Source organism: Phymastichus coffea, unplaced genomic scaffold, assembly GCF_024137745.1.
Source record: "Phymastichus coffea isolate CEN01 unplaced genomic scaffold, Cenicafe_Pcof_1.1 PCOF00042, whole genome shotgun sequence".
NCBI lineage: Eukaryota > Metazoa > Arthropoda > Insecta > Hymenoptera > Eulophidae > Phymastichus > Phymastichus coffea.
The window spans coordinates 1,770,042-1,792,691 of record NW_026706853.1 but is presented as its reverse complement, the minus strand read 5'-3'; the positions used below and the strand labels follow the sequence as shown (position 1 = coordinate 1,792,691).

The following is a 22,650-nucleotide window of genomic DNA, read 5'->3' as shown; positions in this document are numbered from 1 at the left end:
AGCCGGATCTTCGATCTCCGGTGAAATAAAGTGCCTGGTGATATGTTGAGTGAAAAAGAGTTCGCGAGGTGAAAGTGCAAAAAAAAAAACGTTTTTTTTCCCTTTTTTTTTGCCCTTAATTTACAAGACACGCCGAGGAGACGATCCCGTGTTTTGTAAATTGCGGTTTTTTGGGGCTTTTCACGGAAAGTGTGAAAGTTGGAGGAAAAACGGCGAGTTTTTCAAGAACGCAAAAACGACCGTTAACGGTGGCGTCGGTTTTCTCGGCGAATCACAGTGCCGGAACATCATCACGCCAAAACGAAAGTGAAAGGGGCGGAAGGTGAGTGACCTCGCACGCACTGCTGCGACACCCCTCTCCCTCTCCCTCTCGATCACTTTTGCCCTCAGGTGCACACGCACTTGCGCGCTCCTTCTCTTCGAGGTCCGCGCTCTCACAGAGACCCCCTGCGGATTTTCTGGAGTTCGAGCTTGGCCTCTCTCCGAGCCGCGCTTTCCACGTGACCTTTTGATGTCTTTTGAAACCAAACTGTCACGTGACATTTTAAAATTTTCGTCTGCTTTCAAACGACAACTTGTTGTGACAGCTGTCACGCAGTGCTGGAGCTCGTGCTGTGAGACCAGTAACTATTCATTGCTAGTTGGTGGTAGCAATAAATAGTGTGTGTGTGTGTGTGTGTGTGGTAAAGTGGAGTGATTACAGTGAAAAATTGTAATCTTGTGCTGTGTTACTGTGAAGAGTCACCATGGGTGAACCATCAGATTCTTTGGAAGACCAGCTTGATGATGGCAAAAACATCATCAACTTTGTGACCAACACTGACAAGAGTAAGGCCAAGAAGGACCAGACTCTCCAGTTCCTCACCACTAGACTGCAGCTGCTCGAGAGCTACTGGCAGGCGATCAAGGACAGAAGGTCGTTGGTACGCAGGGAAAACAAGGCTCTGGCCAGCACGTATCCTAACTTCAAGGATGATCTCTACCACACTTATGAGTCGGAGTACTCAATTGCCAAGATAGAGCTAACCACTCGCATGGCTCCCATGGCAACTCCAATCCAATCCGCTCCAGGTACAAGCACCGCTCCAAACATCCAAATGTTCTCCACGCCATCAGCATTTCCAGCCTTGAAACTCCCATTGTTCAGTGGGGAGCAGAGAGATTGGGAAGCGTTCAAGGAGAGATTCGACGCCATGGTGATCAAGAAGACTCATGTGGAGGACTCTGAGAAACTGGATCGACTACTGTCTTGTGTAGAAGGCAAGGCTGCTCAGAGGCTCAAGGGTATCCAGATTACCAATGCCAACTGGACTGTGGCCTGGAATATTCTGCTCAGCACTTACGACAATATACGTGTCAAGCTGGCAGATCAGATGGGACGTCTCTTCACCATGCCACCTGTCTCAAAGGCTTCCGCCGCTGAAATAGGTAGACTTCTGGATACTGTGGAAGAGGCCAAGCGATCCTTTGAGTTGCTTGAGCGACCAGTCGACCAGTGGGACGACTGGTTTGTCCAGCTTGTTGAGAGGAGACTCGACAAGGTCACGAAGACTGACTGGGAAAAATCCATTGAGAGGAATGATGGATTTCCTCCCTACCAGGATCTGAAAAAATTCTTGGAGTGTAGGTGCCGTACGCTGATGACTGCATCAACCATGGATACTGAACCAGTCACATCCATTGCTAAATCCAAGCCTCTGGAGAAGAGTAATGGTGCAACGAAAATGAATTCAGCCAAGACACACAGCAGTCATACTACTCAAGTCCAGCAGCCACCTCCAAGTGCCGACAACAAGAAAGTGGCCAAAGTGAAAGAGCCATGCTTGTCGTGCAAGGGAAATCACTCCCTCGGTTACTGTCACAACTTTGTGAACACCAACTGTGCTGGAAGATGGAGATTGGTGGAGAAGCTGGGAGTATGTGTCAACTGTCTACGCTTGGGACACAACTCATCAACCTGCCCATCACCTATACGCTGCAGGGTCACGAACTGCAACCAGCTTCATCACTCCTTCCTCCATGGTAACAGTATGGGCCCAGCTGCTGCCTCTTCGAATGAGCCAACTGGACCATCCCTATCTTCACCCTCAACGTATCACACACAGAGCAGAGGTAAGCGAGTGATACTTATGGCCACAGCCCGTATAATTTTGGAGACAGCAGCTGGTGAGACGTTGCTGGTGCGTGCCCTTCTGGATCCAGCCTCCGAGGTGTCTCTCGTGTCCGAACGAGTGGTGCAAGCCCTGCGTCTGTCCAAGCGACGCTCTTGCACTAAAATCACTGGCGTTGGAGGAGAGACTGGAGCCAAATCAGTTGGAGAGGTGAACCTCATGGTGAAGTCCAATGGCTCAAAGGACTTCAAGCTGCACTTGACTGCCCTGGTGGTACCACAGATCACCACATCGCTCCCAGCAGAGCCCATCCAGTATGGTGACTGGAGTCACATCGCAGGGTTGGAGTTAGCGGATCCTAAGTACTACGTGCCTGGAGGTGCTGACTGCCTTTTAGGAGGTGACGTGTACAACCTGCTCATCCTGGAGGGTCTGAAGAAAGCTGCTGAGGACGAGCCGGTTGCTCAAAATACCGCTCTTGGCTGGGTACTGACGGGACCCACAGCGGCCACATCGTCATCAGCTGCCTCATCGGCATACCACATCGTGCGATGTTTTCACACATCCACGAGCTGCTGCCAACTGCGTGACGAGATTCGTCGCTTTTGGGAACTCGAGGAGGTTCCAATGAAGGTACCCCTCTCTGCTGAGGAACAGGAGTGCGAGGAACACTTTGTGCGCACTCACAGCAGAGATGAGACAGGCAGGTACGTCCTCAGAATACCTTTCTCAAAAGAACCCGAATTTCCAGGTAGCCTCAATATCGCTAGATCCCGGCTACTGAGCAGCGAGAGGCGCTACCACCGCAAGCCCGCGGAGCGCCAGGCCTACGTTAACTTCATGCGGGAGTACGAGGAGCTGGGGCACCTGGAGCGCGTGCCGACTTACGACGTCAACTCTTTACGCGTGTACTACATTCCACACCATGCTGTCTTCAAGGCCGACGGCAGTGGGAAAATTCGGGTCGTCTTCAACGCTTCACAGCCAGCCGAGAACGATGTTTCCTTCAACGACACGGTACACGCTGGACCCAAAACACAGACGGAGACTCCGGTGATAATGACACACTGGCGTAATTATCGCTACGTTTTCTCCGCCGACATCGTGAAGATGTTTCGCCAATTCCGGATCCATCCAGAGGACACCGATTGTCTCCGCATCGTTTGGCGCGACACCATAGAAGAGGCCATTCAACATTACCGTCTCACCACTGTGACGTACGGCACGGCTTGTGCTCCCTACCAAGCCAATCGAGCACTGCGACAGTTAGCCGAGGACGAGAGAGAAAAGTTTCCGCTGGGTGCGTCCATCCTCGAGAACCATACCTATGTGGACGACGCATTTGCCGGTGCAAACACCATCGAGGAGGCTTTGAAATCCCGATCACAGCTCATCGGCATCCTCAAATCTGCCGGAATGGAACTGGATAAGTGGTCGGCCAACGATCATCGTCTCCTCACCTCGCTCAACGACGTCCACACGCAGGAGCTGGATCTTTCCGCTGATGATGTTGTCTCCACGCTGGGCCTACGATGGATACCCTCGCTCGACCAGTTTTGTTTTAGGGTACAATCACTGGCAGCCGAGGCTCCACCGACGAAGCGCGGTCTCCTCTCTACCGTCGCTCGTCTCTTTGACCCTGTTGGTTGGCTGGCACTCATTCTCATCCGAGCGAAAATTTTGATCCAGCTGCTGTGGCTTCAAGGATACGACTGGGATCAAACTCTTATCGACGATTTGTTGGACGAATGGACAGCGTTCCACCAGCAACTCCGAGACATCGAAGCAATTCGAATTCCAAGGTACTTCGGCTGCAACTCGAAACCTCTCTGGTTTCTTCACGGGTTTTCAGATGCCTCTGAGCAAGCCTACGCAGCCGTCCTGTACTTCGTAACCCAGGATGAAAATCAACAGTGGTCGTCATCCATCATCATCGCCAAGAGCAAGGTATCGCCCATCAAAACTGTCAGCATCCCACGGCTGGAGTTATGCGGGGCTCAACTGCTAGCTCGTCTCATCGCTGCGCTCACGCCGCAGCTTCTACATCCACCAGCCAGGACTTTCTGCTGGTGCGACTCAACTGTCACTCTCGCTTGGCTGCGCGAGCGCGCCTCCCATTGGAAAACGTTCGTAGCCACGCGAGTTGGTGACATCCAAACGCTGCTGCCTGATGTCTCATGGCATCACGTCGTCTCCGAGGACAATCCAGCAGACTGCGCCTCACGAGGCCTTTCTCCGGAGCAGCTGCAAGCCCACACGCTCTGGTGGAATGGACCATCCTGGCTTTGCAAGGACTGGTCTTCATGGCATCCCACACCAGAGTCGGCGTCGTCGGATCTCGAGCGAAAGTCTCCGAAGTCTGTGGTCCTTCATGCGGCCAAGCAAGACACGACTTTCGAGAGCTACATCACCAGGTTCTCCAGCCTCAAAGTCCTCATCTACGCCTACGCCTACGTTCTACGGTGGCCTGCGATTAGAAAACGCAAAGCGCTACCTGACAAGGATCATCAGCCTGGTAGAGGTTTGACTGCCGACGAAGTGAGAGGCGCTACTCGCTTTATCATTCGAGCAATTCAGGGTGAGTTTTACGCCATCGAGCTCAAATGCTTACGAGAGCACCAGCCTTTTCCACGAAAGTCGTCAGTTCGTTCTTGCTGGCCATTTATCGATGAGCACGGAGTTCTGCGCCTTGGCGGCCGTCTGGACAATTTTGGATTGTCATACGACGAAGCTCATCCACCAATCATCCCTTTGAAGAGTCGTCTCACCACTCTCATCATACGCGACGCCCATTTTCGCACCATGCACGGAGGACCTCAACTTGTCCTCAGCTACATCCGTCGACGCTTTTGGATCCCGCAAGTGCGCAACACCGTGCGGCAGTTTGTTCGTCGCTGCGTACGCTGCATCCGATTCCAAGGCCGAGTGGAAGAGCAACAAATGGCTCCGCTTCCAGCCTCTCGAGGAGAACAGTCTTCTTCATTTTCTACCTGCGGCCTTGACTATGCCGGCCCGTTTCCGGTGCGCACAAGCAAGGGACGAGGACAAAAGTCGACCAAAGGCTACGTCTGCGTTTTCGTGTGCTTCGCCACCCGAGCAATTCATCTGGAGGTTGTTTCGGACATGACAACGAGGCCCTTTCTCGACGCCTTCTCTCGCTTCACCGGACGACGGGGAATTCCACACACTGTCTACTCCGACAATGCAACGACTTTTCAGGGAGCCAGTGCAGAGCTTTGTCGCCTCTTCGATGAAGCTTCCTCATTTTCAAAGGAGGTCAAGGATGCCCTCGCAGCAGACTGTGTCAGTTGGGAATTCATCCCTCCACGCGCTCCTTACTTCGGCGGCCTCTGGGAAGCTGGAGTCAAATCCTTCAAACATCATTTGAAGCGAGTCCTCGGCGACGCCACACTGACGTTCGAGGAGTTTTCCACCCTCACCACGCAGATAGAGGCCTTATTAAACTCTCGTCCCATCTGCCCTCTCAGCAACAATCCCGAGGATTCGACAGCGCTCACTCCTGGATATTTCCTCATCGGCAAGGCTCTCACAGCTCTCCCCGAGCCTTGTGATATTTCTCGTCAAATTGCAGGTGTCGCGCGCTACGAGTTGACTACAGTGATGCGGAATCACTTCTGGTCCCGCTGGCAGCGGGAAGTGATACATCAGCACCAGCTGCGCTCCAAGTGGCTCACCCGCAATTCAATTCTGAAGGAAGGTGACCTCGTGCTCATCACAGACATCAATCTTCCTGCTACCAAGTGGCCCATGGCTCGAGTACTTCAGCTACATGTTGGCCGAGATGGCCTCCCTCGTGTTGCGACTCTCAAGACCGCTACAACGACATTGGATCGCCCCTTCGTGAAGCTCATCCGCCTCCCGGTGGAAACCGAGGTTTTAGACGCTGGCTTCCCGGACAATCCCATGGCGAGCGGCCCCAATGTCTCCACGGCGGGCGGCCTCGGTGACGACGTCTCGGACGCCAACGACTCAATTTCCAGCGCTAGCGAAGACTAATTGCTCTCTCTTATTCCTGAATTTGCTTGCCATTTATTTAATCTTGAAGATTATTTATTTTTTTTTAATTTGATATTTATTATTTGTTAATTTGATACTTAGTATGTAATGAAACAGTTACTCTCTTTACCGTCGTTGTTTCTCACAACGAGGCGGGCGGTGTTGAGACCGATGCCGCCAGGCAAGAGTCTATATTTTATTTACACATTTGAATTCGCGCGCTAATTATCACGCGCACTCTCGCGGGAGTGCGAGGACCGTGTTTTGCTCCTCCCATTTCCGCGCAGTCGAACGTCGCTTCGTTTGACCCTCACTTTTGAATTTGGAGTTCGGTGAGTGCGTGCTGTGCCTCATCGCTCCATTTTTATAACCGTTATTTTCAACTCTTTTATTATTAAATTCAATTGCCTTTAACTAGTCAACCTTTGTAAATAGTAGTACAAATAAATTGTTAAGTTTGAAGTGGAATAATCCAATCGGTTATTTTTCCCACTCCAAGACAACTCAACCGCTCAAAATTCACCGACACTCTCGCTTCGCAAAAGATCCGCGTAGTTTTACTTGGATCAAGAAGGTAGTAATTGATCGAGATTGCTCGCGAAAAATACACCGCATTTTACGCAATATCGGCGCAACGCGCTTCCCTTTCCCCCACTAATGACAACCGTCCGGAAAATACACAACGTCTGCCGCCATCCTTCGTCATTGAACTCACGAACCTATTGAATGGCCGTGGAAATATGTAATATTAATTAAGTCAATTAATTTTATAAATTAACACTGCCGGTCACGTAAGTTTGCCTCCTCCCTCGGGTAAAATCAATCGAAATCGCAGGTAACTCGATCTTACGCATAAAAAATGACATACCATTCGATCACAATATAAAGTTTTGTCCCGAACGAAAAAAATTTTTTTTAATTTTAATTTTTTTAAATTCCAAAAAATTTTTTTTTTTCAAATTTCCCTATTTCTTTATAAAAAATCGGCCATATGTCATTCTGTAAGCAAAATTTTTGAATTTTGAGCCCGGATGTAGATTCAGCACACCCAAAAAAATAAGGTATGGTACCCTGGATCAATTTATCGTTTCGTTTTACAAATTAATTTTGCGGTCAAAAATATGTCCAAAAACTGACCTCTTTGGTCGTTAATGGGTTGAAAATTTTTTAAACATTTTCTCGAACGGAACGTCGTGGTAAATTTATTCGAATAAGAATTTCCCCATCAGCTGTTGTTGAGAAAATAGCAGCTACTTAAAACAGATAAAATAATACATGACAATAGAAGTTTATTAAACTATTAGCTTATTTTATTAATTTATTGATTGATTATTAATTTATTATTTTATTTTATTAATTTATTAAGCTATTAGCTTAGTTTAACCCATTAGGCTATAACTGGAAAAGATGGCGTTAAACTAACTATGCGATTCATAGGCAAATCGAAAAAAAAATACCCGTATTTTTTTTTGTCATTTGGAATAGTTTATAAAAAATTATTTAAACAAAAAATTCTTATAATATATACTAAAAATAATTAAATAAATAACCGAAGAATTATTTTAAATCGAAGTAAATAAAATTCATTATCATTATATATGGCCTGTAACAGGCTGCCGCCTAGCCACAAATCCCGGGTAATCGTAATCCTCAATACAGCCAGACGGTGCGCTATTAACTGTGTGCCTCCAGCACACTTACTCACCTTGATCCGCTGTGCGCATGCGCCGTGTTCGCTCAACGATCTGACTTGGGTGCGCGATCCCTCCGCACAGTGGCGCTGGCGCGCTAGCTTACTAGCGCTCCGTCGGACACCGCAAGCACCTCGGTCGACGAACCGCTTCTGCTACGCTCGCACGATCCGTGCTAGATTACCGGCGCATTCGAATCGGATGTCAACAATAACACCGATCTCGGACAAAGGAAAGACTCAATGATAAGATCGTTCTCGGGGATCTCTAACCACTTTATTCAATTAACTCTGATTTGTATAAGGGAGGGATTTGCCGAGAGACGCACGCTGTTTCGATATAATAATTCGAACGGGGAGAGAGAGAGTAAATCTCGCGATCGTCACGGACTATTCGCACGCACGCTGTCAATAAACCCGCCACGCACGCTGCGCGGGATCGCACGCTAACACAATGGAAAAGTGCCGTGCACATACCGATAAATCGAAGGGGATACGGTGGCCAACCGTATCCGACTATCTGCTGGGCGATGAACTGCCTCTGCGCCTGCTTCTCCGCTGGGGCTGTCGCGTTGCTGTTGAAGCTGCTGAGGTTGCTCTCGTAGCTGCCGAGGCCGCGCACGTTGAGCAGTGGGCGCACTCGGCACTCCACTCACAATTATCCTTTACACTAGTGGTGCACACGTTCTGCAGTGTGCACACTCGCCTTGTCACTCGCTAATTATCTGTTCTATCTCACGGTATCACTCGAGTGGGAGAGAACTCTTTATTTTTCCGACGCAAAGAGCTGCGAGGTCGCCTGAAGGACACAGTCATACTGGCTAGCTAACTCTCCCCTCCCGGTCATTGCCCCTAACGCGCCCTCTCTCTCTCTCTCTAACTCAAACCGATCGCGGCTGTTACGCTCAGCCACGCTTAGTAGCTCACGCGAGTCCAAACGATTTTCGGCAATCGTTGCAGGCCATAGAGTAAAATAATAAGATAAAAATTTTGGAACATTTTTTTTTTGGTGATTTATCCAAGAATTGCATGGCTACAGGTGCTCCAAAAAATTTGTAACCAAAAAATTTGAAATCACTGAAATACAGCCTGTTGAAAATTGCTAAAAAAATTAGAAATTTTCTTTATTGCTTTAACTTATGCGTGAAATGTAGTTAATTATTATAATAATTTTTATAACTATATATATTATAATAATTTTTTTATAACTATATATATTATAATAATTTTTATAACTATATATATTATAAAAATTTTATAGCTTTATAATATATATTTGATTTATTCTAGATCATGGCGTCATCATCTTTAGCTTCTGGTGAGGAGAATCGTCTTCGTCGCAGTTCACGGCTTTCTTCACGGGATCTGAATGTAAAGCCTCAGCCCATCGAGAGGTAAATAGTTAATTTTTATGTGTATAAAAGATGATTGGCAAATTATTGATAAATTTATGTTTTTTCTTTATAGGCCGTCTGGTGAAATCAGTTTAGACGAAATTGATTTGCGCGCATACTACGACTATTTCCCTCACCGTTATTTCAACGATGACGTTGAAATGAAAGTTGAATGAACAAAATTTTGGGATAACTGATTTCACGCTCCGACAAATCACAGTGAACGTGAAGAAGTGTGCTTCTTTGCAGCAAGTGACTGGCACCATCTTGCACAAGATGTGCCATATTCACCTCTACTGCAAAGACGGTGAAAAGTTCGCTGACTGCGCCGATCATGGCAAGCTTTTTGAAAAGAAGCTCAAGATGATTAACGACCAAGGCGAGGACAACTAATACACGACAATAGTATTTTATTAAACTATTAGCTTATTTTATTAATTTATTAATTGATTATTAATTTGTTAATTTATTTTATTAATTTTGAGCTATAACTTGGACCAAACTGCGCCTAGCGATCGGCCTGCCCTTCTCCTCAATTAGTTCAGTGTACTTACGCATACGTTCCTCTCATCCATGTAATGTGTATATAGTTAGTGGTTATTTGATCTGTACAGTCGTGTGCGTCATCGAGAATTGCGCCCTCATGATCACAATCAAATACTTTCATATCTAGGATAAACACCTTGTTGCTGCCTTTTATATTTTTGATCAATAATTTCTTTCCAGATGATTGACCAAACGATTGGGCCTCCTGCATCTTTCGGCTTCTGAGAAGCCACAAACAAAAAATTCAGTTCCGACACGTTCCGACGTCTAAATCGGTCGGTCCCATCCCTGACTTTGGTCCCGAAGGGCACAGAAAACGAGCAGGAGCAAAGAGCTTCAAGCTCGCGGACACCTGTGAAAGGCAAAACGAACGGATCATTCATACGGGGCAGCAACATTCTTCTTAGAAGCCCGGCCTGACGCGGGTCGCGATTTGGACCAAACAGCGCCTAGCGATCGGCCAACCCTTCTCCTTAATTAGGACAGTGTACTTAAGCATACGTTCGTAAAGTCCCCCCATAATCTAAACAATTGCTTCTACCTATGAGACTCCCCGCCCTGGCTTCTTAGAAGCAAAAATCTTTGAACGAAATACGCAGCGAGACGCGGGTCGCGATTTGGACCAAACTGCACCGTGCGATCGGCCTACCCTTCTACTTTATTCGGACAGTGTACTTAAGCATACGTTCGTAAAGTCCCCCCACAACCTAAACAATTGCTTTTACCTATGTAACTCCCCGCCCTGGCTTCTTAGAAGCAAAAATCTTTGAACGAAATACGCGGCGAGACGCGGGCCGCGATTGGGACCAACCTGCGCCGAGCGATCGGCCTACCCTTCTACTTTATTCGGACAGTGTACTTAAGCATACGTTCGTAAAGTCCCCCCATAACCCAATAACCCAAATCTATTTCTACCAATTTTTAACAAGGAATTCTCATCAAAAAAAACAAAAATTTAATTAAAAAATTAATTTATTAAATTTTCCTTCAAATACACGATGATTACGATTACATGATGATTACAAAGAAAGATACATAATTATATATGCGATATACACTATTACGCAAGTTTTGTCATTCGCTAAACACTGTAACGGGGTATAACCGTTTAATTATTATATTCGCGCAATTACACTAAAAGGACGCGCGTAGCTAATTATGCTCAGTACGTAAATCGGGGAGCATGTGGAAACGTGCGTCAGTCAACCAGTATGTCCTCTTATCTAAAGAAAGTGAGTGGAAGCTATGAGGTATGAGTGAATCGAAAAGCACTTGTTAGTAATACGAATTAGATCTTTTATTATCCCTCATAATCTACAGAAGGTCGGCCCGCGCGTTTGTTTACATTGACGCTCGCAATAAACATGAGTACAGCGGCAACAATGACAACAAGATGGTACAGCAACTCAATGACAACGATAGCTACCACAACAGTCTTGACGAGCAGCAAGACCAGCCTGGAAACAACAGCTTCAAAGCAATAGTGAGTTGTAACATTTATTAATATTCATTCTATTGTGTGGGATGACGTTGAGTAGTTAATAATTTATCCTTCTTGTAAAATGGATCAATCACATTTTTTATTCGCATATCCTCATCCCTCACAAATGTACGAAGAGAGTTAAACAAGCTGAATCTACTTGAGTATCTAAATGTTTTCTAGGTACGCAGTAAATTTACAATCGCAGAGATTCATGAGCTTATTCGAAAATCTTTCCTATGTTTTAATCTTATATGTCTTGCCGCAAACGCGCCGGTAGAAGTATCCAAAAAATGAACTCTCACGACTTGTCCAATCTTTTGAATTATAGCTTATCACATGCTCAAAACTTTCTGGATTATGTACAAACTTTGAAATTTCCTTGAAAATAAAAAAAGTAATTTAAGCATTGTCTTACGTCAACGATTCAATAAACTCTCCGCATTAGAATTTATTCAACACTTTTTTTCCGACAGGAAACCAATGCCTGTCCCACAGATTTGGAAAATTTGCAATTTTCCGAATTGAAAGAAATCATTAATAATACACGCATAAGACGGTGTACTGCAGATCTGGATTCTATTGTAGTTATCGGTCACGATCTCAGCTTGTTTAATATTACGAGATCATTTTCTCTTAATACTGGACAAACATCTCCACGGGTTTCTAATCAGAATAAATCGTTAATAATTCTCGATCCTAAAAAAGAAAAAATTTGGCTCGAGTTCAAATTAGGTGGAAGATGTACTGAATCTATAAATATATTGATATCTGTTGACAAAAAATTTATAGCAAAAAAAAAGACGCTAATGGTGAAGGTGATACTAGTGATGATGATGATGATGATGATGATGATGATGATGAGGAGGAGGAGGAGGAGGAGGAGGAGGAGGAGGAGGAGGAGGAGGAGGAGGAGAAGGAGGAGAAGGTGGATGATAGCGAGGAGAGAGACAAGGAAGTGGAAGAGGAGAAGTATAACGATGAGGATGAGGATGATGATGAAGATGATAAAGATGATAAAATGGTTCGTCTAATTTACCAATATTTTATGAACGCAATTGTTAGGAAAGCGTGCCATTACTTGCCTGCTAAATGTCGAACATTACATTATGGCAATTTAAAGAATTTTATTCTGTACGACAAATGTAAAACTCCAACTATATATCCGGAAGATTGGCAGCACTTTTGTAATGGTATAAGTACGCTGTTGCGTGACCCAAAAAATGTAAAAAAAATGGAAAAGAAATTTGGTATCAGCGGCGATTATGTTATGAGGTACGATCATGCCATAGTTATCAGATATAGGGAGTATGCCAAATTTCATTCGTTTCATGACAGAAAACGTGAAAGTAGACCTGACGTCGAAAAGTGCAGATCTCGTTCAAGTACATGAGGCAAACACTCTAGAACCAGAAGACGATGTTGCTATTGTTGTGAATCATTCGAATTTGCATAAATCAATCTTTAAAAACGTTAATCGTTACAACAAATTTTTCTTACATGGGTACGGTTATGTGACAACAAACAGGTACAGAAGATAATATAATATATTTATAATATAATATATAACAAATGACGTGTAATAGATATAAAACTATTACACGTCATTTTTTACTCTTAAACCACAGAATTATAATATTTCATATACTTTCTATACCTTAACAGCAAATCTTCGGAGCCATTGTGGGAAAACGTGACCTACGTTCAAGCGTACTTGCCTGAGATACACGCTTATATTTGTCGTCGCCCGAAAAGATGGGGTAGCGTAACAGGCTACGTCGCTGCTGGAGGCTACAGGTATGGCAAAATAAATAAATAAATTAGTATATAAATAAGTCATTCAAAAACTATTGAATTGCAGTTATTTTCCAATGGTGCCGAAACAACAAAACAAGTCCGTAAAACGACTTATGTCGGATGTAGAAGGATTAATTTCAGATTATAAGTGTGGTATAGAGGTCCTGACATCGTCAGCTTCGTTAAGGATCGAACAAGTTAAAACTTTCATCGGATCCACGTGTCTCGTTGACGCACAAAATTCTTTGGAACAAAGTTCCTTTTTAACTTGCGGTACAAAAAAGTTTTTAGACCACGGTGCCTTATATTTAGCCAGCAACTGGACTCGTTACATGCTCCAGCGAACGAAAAAGGACTTTGATTTCCTTGAGAAAATCTTCATAATGGTTAAGACTACAGCTGGTAATTCAGTCACAAGATCTTTAATAGAAGAATGCTATGACTGTGAACAGCGTTTACGTTTTTTTTTGATGGGTGACTGGAAGAATATTCCTACTGCACGGTTAACTTAGCTATTAGAAAATCCACGAGAAGGTTGGCGAGGAAAAAATGTTCGAGAAGGTGCATACTATTCTAAGTACATATTTAGAAGTTGGCAGAAAAATAAAATACCTACGTTAAAGGAGCGACAACGTTTACGGCAACCCGTCATCGGATTGAAATTGGAATATTACAGATGGCCGTTCTTGAGAGAAGCCATTGCTGAAATGTCACAATACTACCCAGAAGAAGAATCAGATTTACATACGCCTATGAGCAACAATTTGGACTTGAAAATTCATTATTTGATAACAAGGCTAATTGGTTTTTCTCGACTTTTACATGGCTTTCCATATTATAGTTTCAAGTTTATCGAACATGCTTTTTCAAAAAAAGTTATAAATGCCAAAATATTACAACAAGGTTGCGAGATCAAAGCGTACATTAGCGGGGTCGTTCCTGTATCAACTCTTGTTAGGAAAATATTGAATCCCACCACACTTATAGGTAAGGAAAACCACTTCGTTATATTTAAGTTTTGCTAAATAAAATTGGTTATTTGTATACTGTTAAACTTTTTAGGTAAGTTGATCAGAAGTACAGTACATATATCAGAGCCAATCAGACAATGGAAAGATGTACTAACAAAATTCTTCAAAGCGGATACTTGCGTATTTCCGCTTGCATTGTTGAATCAAAATAATCGTAGCAACACGTACAAGTGGTACATGATCAGGAATACTTACACGACTCATGAAAAACAAATGATGACTAAAGTGCTAGATTCCACGTTCGTTAGTCAGCAGAACCTTAAACAGAATCAACGGAAAGTGAGTACTAAACGAATTTATTAATGAACAAACTGAATATTATTATTATTATTATTATCGTTATAAAAACTTTGTTTTTTTTCTCAGACGTGGATGAAAAAACTGCAAAACTCAACAGAAACTGCAACGAAAACAACAAAGATGACGACTAACGATGATGGATACAACATCGTCGTCAACGTCGAAAAGCGCAAGTTCAATGTAGAATACTTCAAGAAACGACAATCGTCAAAAAAAAGACGTCCACCACAAACCATAGAACAAGACGAAAACAATGAAGACGAGGAGGAATCTTTTTTGCAATCATCAGCAAAAAAAAAAACGAATAAGAAGGCGAATTATCGAATCGTCGTCATCATCATCGTCATCATCATCATCATAACTGTCGTCATGTCATCGTAATCGCATCGCGATCTATGTCGAAATATTATTATAATATTTGTAAACATAACATTTTTTTCTGTAAACAAATTGTCTTCCATACACTGTCAATAAATCTTACTGTCTATAAAAAAATACATACATTTTTATTATTTCAAATGCAAACACTATCAAATCAATATTATCAGGACATATGAACATGTAACGAAAGCTCCGCTCGTTATCAATTTTAAAGGGGTGGGCAAGTGAGGCGCACTCGCTCATAGTAATCGAAAAGAGGAAAAGTAAAGAAATGAAATTAATCAAACATAACACTTCAAATCAAAATCACACTTCAAATACCATAAATGAACAAACCGTATAATTATGATCATAACCAGCTTTACAAACCCTTAACCTCTAATGAACACAACGGTGTTACAAACACGTCTTAACTCTACAGAACACAACGGTGTTCTTTACACCTACTACAATAAAAGAACACATTAACTGATTTACCGTGCTTACAACAAATCTAACCGACATATAAACATGCCGCCCGGCAGGTGACCGCCTTGACGATAAACCGACTTAGCCTACTTATACTAAAAGAGGAAATCGCCCGGCGAGGGATCGTCTTGACAGTACGCTACCTTAACAAATTAATGATGCCAACCTACCGTAATTACGGCAGGTAGCGGGTGTGTTCACGCCTTGCTACCTACCTGACTCTTACAACTACTCGCTATGCCATACTGCTGAAGAGAGAGAGGAGAGAGAGAGAAACAAACAGAGAGAGAGAGAGAGAGACAAAGACAAAGAGAGAAAGAGAGAAAAAGAGAGAGAGAGACAAAGAGAGAGAGAGAGATTACGAGCCTGACCTTACGAGCCTTGACCTTATCAGCCTTGACCTTATCAATGCGTTGAAAATCGCATTTTCCATAAAAAAAAAAAAAATAAATAAAACTTTTATTTTGATACTTAAATCGTCTCTTTTATTTTATCACTATATTAACTGTAAATAATTTATAGTAATAAAATAATGTATTACAGAAAAGTATTACATTATTTTCTTTTGTACTAACAATAAATGAAATCGTCCAAATAAGGAGGAAAAATTCAAAATCAATTATCTCGTTAAATAGCCCTAGAAAAAATTCGATAATCACAATATCAACTTATTTTTTTCCATCTTTATTAATTGTCGATGAGAATGAAAGCTTAGGGTGAATATTATAATTTAGTAAATTTTTTCATAAAAATTTTCAAGATACTAGGGCCCTAAGACAGACCGAACAAATCAGCGCATGAACTTACCACTATAATGTAAGGCCTATAGAGAGAGATTCAACTTAGAACAAAACTGCTTTTTTGACAAATTTGAGACCTATCTATTTTATAACGGAGAATCACGGTTCGACCGATATTCTTCCGTTAATATCTCGTCAACTTTGTTGCAAAATCTTATGCGGCTCGAGAGGAGGAAAAATTTAATGTAATATAGTAGGAGACAAAAAATACGCAAAAAAGGGTATTTGTAAAATTTTTCTTCAAAGAAATTCTTTCACGGCCGGTTGCATATTGTGTAACGGAGAATCACGTATCAACAAGAGAGAGTACGATTCCAGTCATAGACAATTATATTCTAAGTTGCAAACTTTCAGTCATGAGAACATAGTATTCACACAAATAATAAATACATTAAAGTAATTTATTTTAAATCGAGCTGGCTTACAAAAGAAAAACGGAACAATTTGGAGTGTCAAAACCGAGTTCAGTTACTGTAACGTCTTTGGTTTTGCAAAACTTGTTAATTGAAGAGATCCGCTGTAGAATTTATGTAGCATCCCTTGAATTTAAATACTTCATTCCATGAGAGATTTGTTACTGATCAACTTTTTGTGAAAACGAAGTTTGCGCTTTCAAAGCTAAACCACTCAAGTCTTCTATAGGTCCACAGTAACCAAAATAGATAAAAGAAATTAAAATTAAATTTATAAAAGAATTAGTGCGGTTTGTTGTAAAGACTAATAACACAGGCCTGCAAGGTTTTGTTCTTTTGCAACTGAGGGTCATTTCCGAAGTAATTTTTGGCGTAGAATTCGAATCCGTCATCAGAATTTCTCCATCACGTCAGGTTTTTGAGTAATCGTCCCCTAAAGGTCATAAAAACACGTTTTTTGGCCATATTCAAGGCTTGATTACATCGTGAGTTTATATTCTTTTCAAAAACGGTTGACGGCATCTTAAAGAAGCTCTCTTACCCTTCTAAACCCATTTTTCAAATTTAAGATATCATTTTTTTTCATCAAGATATCATCAATTGAAGTTTACCATTTTTGAGGTTTCCCTTTTTTTAATTTTTCAATGATTTTTTTTTTAGTTTTTTAGTGAACAGTCGACAGGAGTCCAATTAAAAGCGCAAGAAGGCTCAAGCAGCATCTCAGACCTCGATAACACCACCGAAAATGTAATTTTTTTTTTTTAAGATGTATTCTTTTTCTTCTGTTTTATTTTACGTTTTTTTTTACGTTACATTTCAGAATCAGATTTCATTACATATGCCATCACTCTTGGTAAGTTTTGTTGAGTTGTTTTTCTTTTGTTCTTTTTATTAATTTTATATACTGTGACGGTAAACGTCAAATTAGCGCTGATAATATAACCTAATTGCTGCCTGCGGGGGCAGCACCTACCGGGGAGACGAAAAACGTAACGAAGGAATTTGGTGCGCGAGCAGACGAAACGCGCGCGATTGAAATTGAACTAGTGAAGCATTGACCGCCATCACGATCGTCCGCTTTTCCTCGCTAATACCGATCCTTGTGCCGCTAACGTCTTGACGATCAAAGAGGAACGCAGAGATCAACGCCGATAGTGATTGCTGCTACCAAGGTGTCGGACAACTGCCAAGGAGAGAGACCTGAGCCGACGGAGAAGCGTCGCCTTTCACGAGACCGGCTGAGTGTGTGTGAGGTTTCGCCATCGAGAGCGAAACCGCGTGTACGCGAGTTCGTGGTCTGCGACATAAACACAAAACGGTTCTCTCGCAGTGTGACTGTTTTAGTGTCATCTTCGCACGCCTACGTTATTAAGGTAAGCTGGCCAGCTTAATCTCGCGGCCGCCATGCGATTGCATGAGCGACGATTAATTTTCCGATATCTCAAGCATGCATGTAATAGCTCTTCCAACAAAGAGCAGCGAGCATCACGACACTGCATGTTGTCGTCGAGCGAGCGTCGATGTAAACAAACACGCAGGCCGACCTTATGTAGCATTTGATAGATAATAAAAGGTTCTATTCGTGACATTAACAAGTGCTTTCGACTCGCTCATTCCGTATTGCTTCCACTCACTTTCTCATAGGTTAATAGATTTACTGGTTGACTGACACCTGTCTCCCCATGCTCTCCGGATTGCGTTTGGAGCATAGATGATTACATTCGCCCTCTAATGAATCCGCGCGAATAAAAATAATTAAACGGTATCTACCCCGTTACAATACTTTTTTTTTTTTTCAGGACGAAAATGAAGCGTCTGAAAATGCTTCTCAAGCAGCTGAGAATGAAATACAGCTTACGGTAATTTCTGTAGTTTGAATTTTTGTTTTTTTTTGTATAATTCTTAATTGTTTTGTTTTATTTTTCAGAATGTAGGTCAGTCGGAGAACGCTGGTAAGTCCATTACCCAAATGGCTCCTGCTCTGCGCAAAGGAAAACGGCAGCCCAGAATCGATCCATCGCCGATCTACAATGCAAACAACCTTAAAACGGTATATATGATAAATAATAATAATAATAACAACAACAAAAACAATAATAATAATAGATAATAATTAAAAATAAAATAATTATTTTACAGTATGCCATTCCTCCACCATTTTATGAGAAGGAAAACAAAGGGTCCTTAAGCGATGAAATGCGGAACTACCTGGTAGAAAGGGCTGCATTGAACTTCTGTAACGGGGATTTAGTCCGGTACAATATTTAATGACCGAGAGGTGCGTAATAGATGACGGAGCGAGCTCGTGCAACGGATTTGCACGACCGGCCCAGTAGCACAGACTGCCGATGGATTCGCAGGGTGGCAACGGCCCGCGGAGAGCGTCGTAGGTCGCGTAGCTGAAATCGCGAAGGTGTAGGAAACGAAAGGAATGATAGAAGGTGCAGAGAGAAAAAGGCGATAGGTGTAATAGAAATATATATTCTACGTGTATTTGTACAGGGCGGTACAGAGAGAGAAGCAAAGCAGATAATGCGAGAGAGACGCAAAGAACGAGTGGTACTTACATCAGCTGCCGCTGTCGGCGAGATTAGCCACGAGGCTCGACAATCAAAGTTCGGTCTATCGAACGTCGATACACGCCGCAACCGGTAGCACTCAATTTAGCACTCGATCTATCGCTCAAATTAGCCACGAGGAGACGCAGAATCACAAAACGAATCTAGTCGTCAATGGCACAGCCAAGCCATGAATTTCTAACGCAGTCGCACGCGTGTCACCAATTCGAGAGGCGTCAGCTAATTGCCTCTTTTCTCAAGCAGCACCTCTCTTTCGCGGCACACCGGCTCGCCAGTCCTACCAACCTACGCGGTCTCTCTCTCTGCTAGCGCTATCTCTCTTACCTTAGTTCAGCTGCTGTCGTCCACTGCGGCTGCTAGTAATATAATATAAAAGTAGATACATGAGTATGAACATATATTATTGTTATATAATTAATGTGGAGAGAGAGACAAAACGAGTTTTTGACAAACTCGTTATATCCCCCATCTCCAGACGTTGGTAGCACGGTAGTAGGTAAACTAGAGGGGCATCAACTCAGAGGGGTACTAGCTCACTGAGTTGAAGCGTGTGAGTTGAGGTGTGTGCATGTTCACCTCACCTCCCCCCCTCCCGATCGGCCCGTGCGCTGTCGACTCACCCCCCCCCCTTCTACTGAGTTATACCGATGCGTTCTACGCACTCCCCCCCTCCCCTACTGAGTTGATCTGATGTGGCGTGCGTTCTTCCCCCTCTCCCACTGATTTGATTTCCTATGCACTGCGCGCGCGCGCGCGCGTTCTGTGTTTCGCGTTTTGATTTTCTTATTTTGTGTGTGTGTGTGTGTGTGTGCGCGCGTGTGTTAAAAATTTTTAGATTTATCTGAAAAAAAACGGACGGATCGGGGGATCGAACGCGCGTCCTCCGGATCCGCAGGCCGATGCTCTACCGCTAGAGCTACAGCCACTGTTACCACGGGCAATACCGTATTGTGTATACTGGCTACACACGCGATTGATATGGGGGGGGGGGCGCCGGCGGCTGCTGCTGCTGGGGAGGGCCCAAGCGCTAATACATACATAAATATTTATTATAATTGGTATATAACGAATAATAATTTTTTTTATGTTCGATGTGTGCGCGCGGGCGCGCGCGCGCGCGTGTGTGTGTGTGTGTGTGTGTGTGTGTGTGTGCGTGCATGCGTGTCTTATCTACCGAAGATGGTTTAATAGAAAAAACGTGCAAGTACCTGCTTTCTTTCTTTTATTTGTAGACTTCGTGGTTGTAAGCTACTATAAATAGCACAGCGTAAGAATTATCGAATCTTTCATCAACCAGCATTCACATAAAATGGATCGCTACTCTAAAGTAAAGTACTCTCGTCTTCCACAGGAAGACCCGGACGAAAAGAAGAACAAAGAATCATCGACATGGAAACAAAGTATTTCGAAATTTTCGAGCAATACTAAAAATTTTCCTGAACAAAAAGGCTATCAGCAGTTCAATAACGAAAAGAAGAAATAATCATATTTATACATGTCATCATTGTACACCACCTCAACTAATAAATAAACATTTTTTTGTCTAAATTCTATGTTGTATAAATTTTTTTTGTTGATAAAAAAAATACAAAATTTATTATAAAAAGATGAACTGCTGCTACTGCTGGTGTCATCGTCAGAGTCAGCGAAGAATTTCGCTTTTTTTTTTTTTTTTGGATGGTTTAATAAAAAATAAAAGAATATTTTTTTTGTATCTATTGAAACAAAAATTTTTTTATTGATAAAAAATATATCTTATTCTACATGTTCTTAAAAAAATACATATTATTCTACAAAGTATTTACTTAAAAAACAAAATCACTATAGAAATCCTTCAACAACTTCATCGCTCTCTTCCCAATCCATACAACAGCCATCGATATAAAACTTTTTCATTATTTTAACGTTTTGATGTGCACATGTCGTTACGTATTTGCCGTTATGATTAGGGCACACGGTAACTAATTTTAATTTTTCGAAAGGCGAATAGCCCCAATCATTCAAATCGAAAACTTTGAGGCCATATCGTTCTAACCACTCTTTTTTCAAATCTCCGGAAACGAAAATTTTTGTGGCATCTTTGAGTGTATCTGTGATGATGAATTTATGCTCTTCGTATTTATAATCGCCAGAGTTCCATGTTAATCCATGATAGTAGAGTTCTAACCAGAGATTTTCTCGCTTATATTTCTCCGTTAGCCTTCGCCATGGAAAGGGAGGTTTGAACAAGCGTACGAGCGGTTCTTCGTTGTAGTTAAGTGGGAGTATCGCTAACTCTTTCACAGCATAAGTTTTGCCAGGCATCATGAAGCCTTGCATATCCACTACGTACTCCATTGCGATAGAAAGCTACTACTGAGCTGCTTAAGGAAAGAGTCAATTCTTTAATACCCCCCCCCCCTCCTAAATAAGTTTCTTCACATCTCCATTTATCGGATTATACTGAACGATGCGATCGTGTAGAATAAGACAATACGCTGTAGTTCCTTCGGGAATATTTTCTCTGGTTTCGAACTCCAAGCGCACATCTACTGGAGCAGTCTTTAATGATTCGTTTTGTTTCGAACAGTCAATCACTACGAGTGGCATGTAATTTTTATATTCCAGTTTTTTGAGCATCGGTTCGGCATCCTTACCGTAGTATACGTTTTGAAAATTGGCATACATATCGTACAACATTGCGTACTGGTTTTTACTGAAATCAATGTTGAGATTACCGTATGGATAGCACTGAGAGTTGAGGTACAGTTTTACATTTCTGATGTTACAATGATCAAATATACTAGCGTTAGAGTTTGGTTCATTTTTTCGATTGATTTGGAAGGCTAAGATGACGTAGCGTGGTTTCTCCAACTGATTTGTCGTTTTAACTGTCCAGACGTGATTTGTGTTTGCAGGCAGCGCTGGATATTCGTACAGTTCCCAACTACGAAAACTCATTGAAATACTTCGTTCGCTTTTTAGAAAGTCGAGTAGACGTATTTTCTTTGCATTCGATGCAGTCACATAGGGCATAAGCCATTCGAGTCGTGTTACATTAATATTGAATTCTTCGTAAGCTTCAACGTTAGCCACGGTCTTCTTCGTTTGATAAACTGCATTTAAATCAGTACTCGATCTTACGAGAATTAATTCATGTTTCATATTCACTAGCACTTTGCGATAGTCCTCAGCGAATCCAAGTATGAAGCTCAGAGGAATCAAAATGTCAAAGTCGCCATTCGCATTAGTTATTTTACGGTCCTCTTGTTCTAAGGTATTTATCCATCCGGCATTTTCGGCAATCAAGGTTTGACTTGGAGTGAGAGATAACCAGTTCTTCATAATGGTTGTGAGACCAACGTTCTTACATTTATCTATTTCTATAGCATTCAGCTCATACCTAATTTCTTCAAACATGTGACAAATGGCATTATTAACAAAATCAGTATTCGTTAACAAAGTGTTATTGTTGCTGCGTAATCGTCCACAAATGTGTAACGAGCTGCGAGATGGTAAAAGACACAAGTCTTGATGTTGAATTGATATACGAATCTCGTCACTATTTTTGAACGATGAATTGGTGTAAGGTTGATGAGCGTGGATCTCGTAATGAGCCAAAGATTCATCGAAGACGACAGGTGACTGTATTTCGAGAATGTTC

The 22,650-nt window shown here is 42.5% G+C and overlaps 2 protein-coding genes across 2 annotated transcripts; both read left to right on the top strand.

Annotated features, from left to right (window-relative positions):
- The first annotated feature begins 746 nt into the window (after nucleotides 1–746).
- LOC131664177 (uncharacterized) lies at nucleotides 747–6,128 on the top strand. The gene has a single exon (XM_058935066.1). It carries the CDS (start codon nucleotides 747–749, stop codon nucleotides 6,126–6,128), a length of 5,382 nt encoding a protein of 1,793 aa, XP_058791049.1.
- Nucleotides 6,129–12,397: 6,269 nt separating this feature from the next.
- LOC131664176 (uncharacterized) lies at nucleotides 12,398–19,180 on the top strand. Its single transcript, XM_058935065.1, is given in 11 exon segments — nucleotides 12,398–12,528; nucleotides 12,530–12,766; nucleotides 12,904–13,035; nucleotides 13,100–14,022; nucleotides 14,098–14,345; nucleotides 14,433–14,743; nucleotides 17,759–17,801; nucleotides 18,228–18,287; nucleotides 18,356–18,478; nucleotides 18,568–18,683; nucleotides 19,120–19,180. Coding segments are annotated over 11 exon segments (2,310 nt in total). The 5' UTR covers nucleotides 12,398–12,472.
- The last annotated feature ends 3,470 nt before the right edge of the window (nucleotides 19,181–22,650 follow it).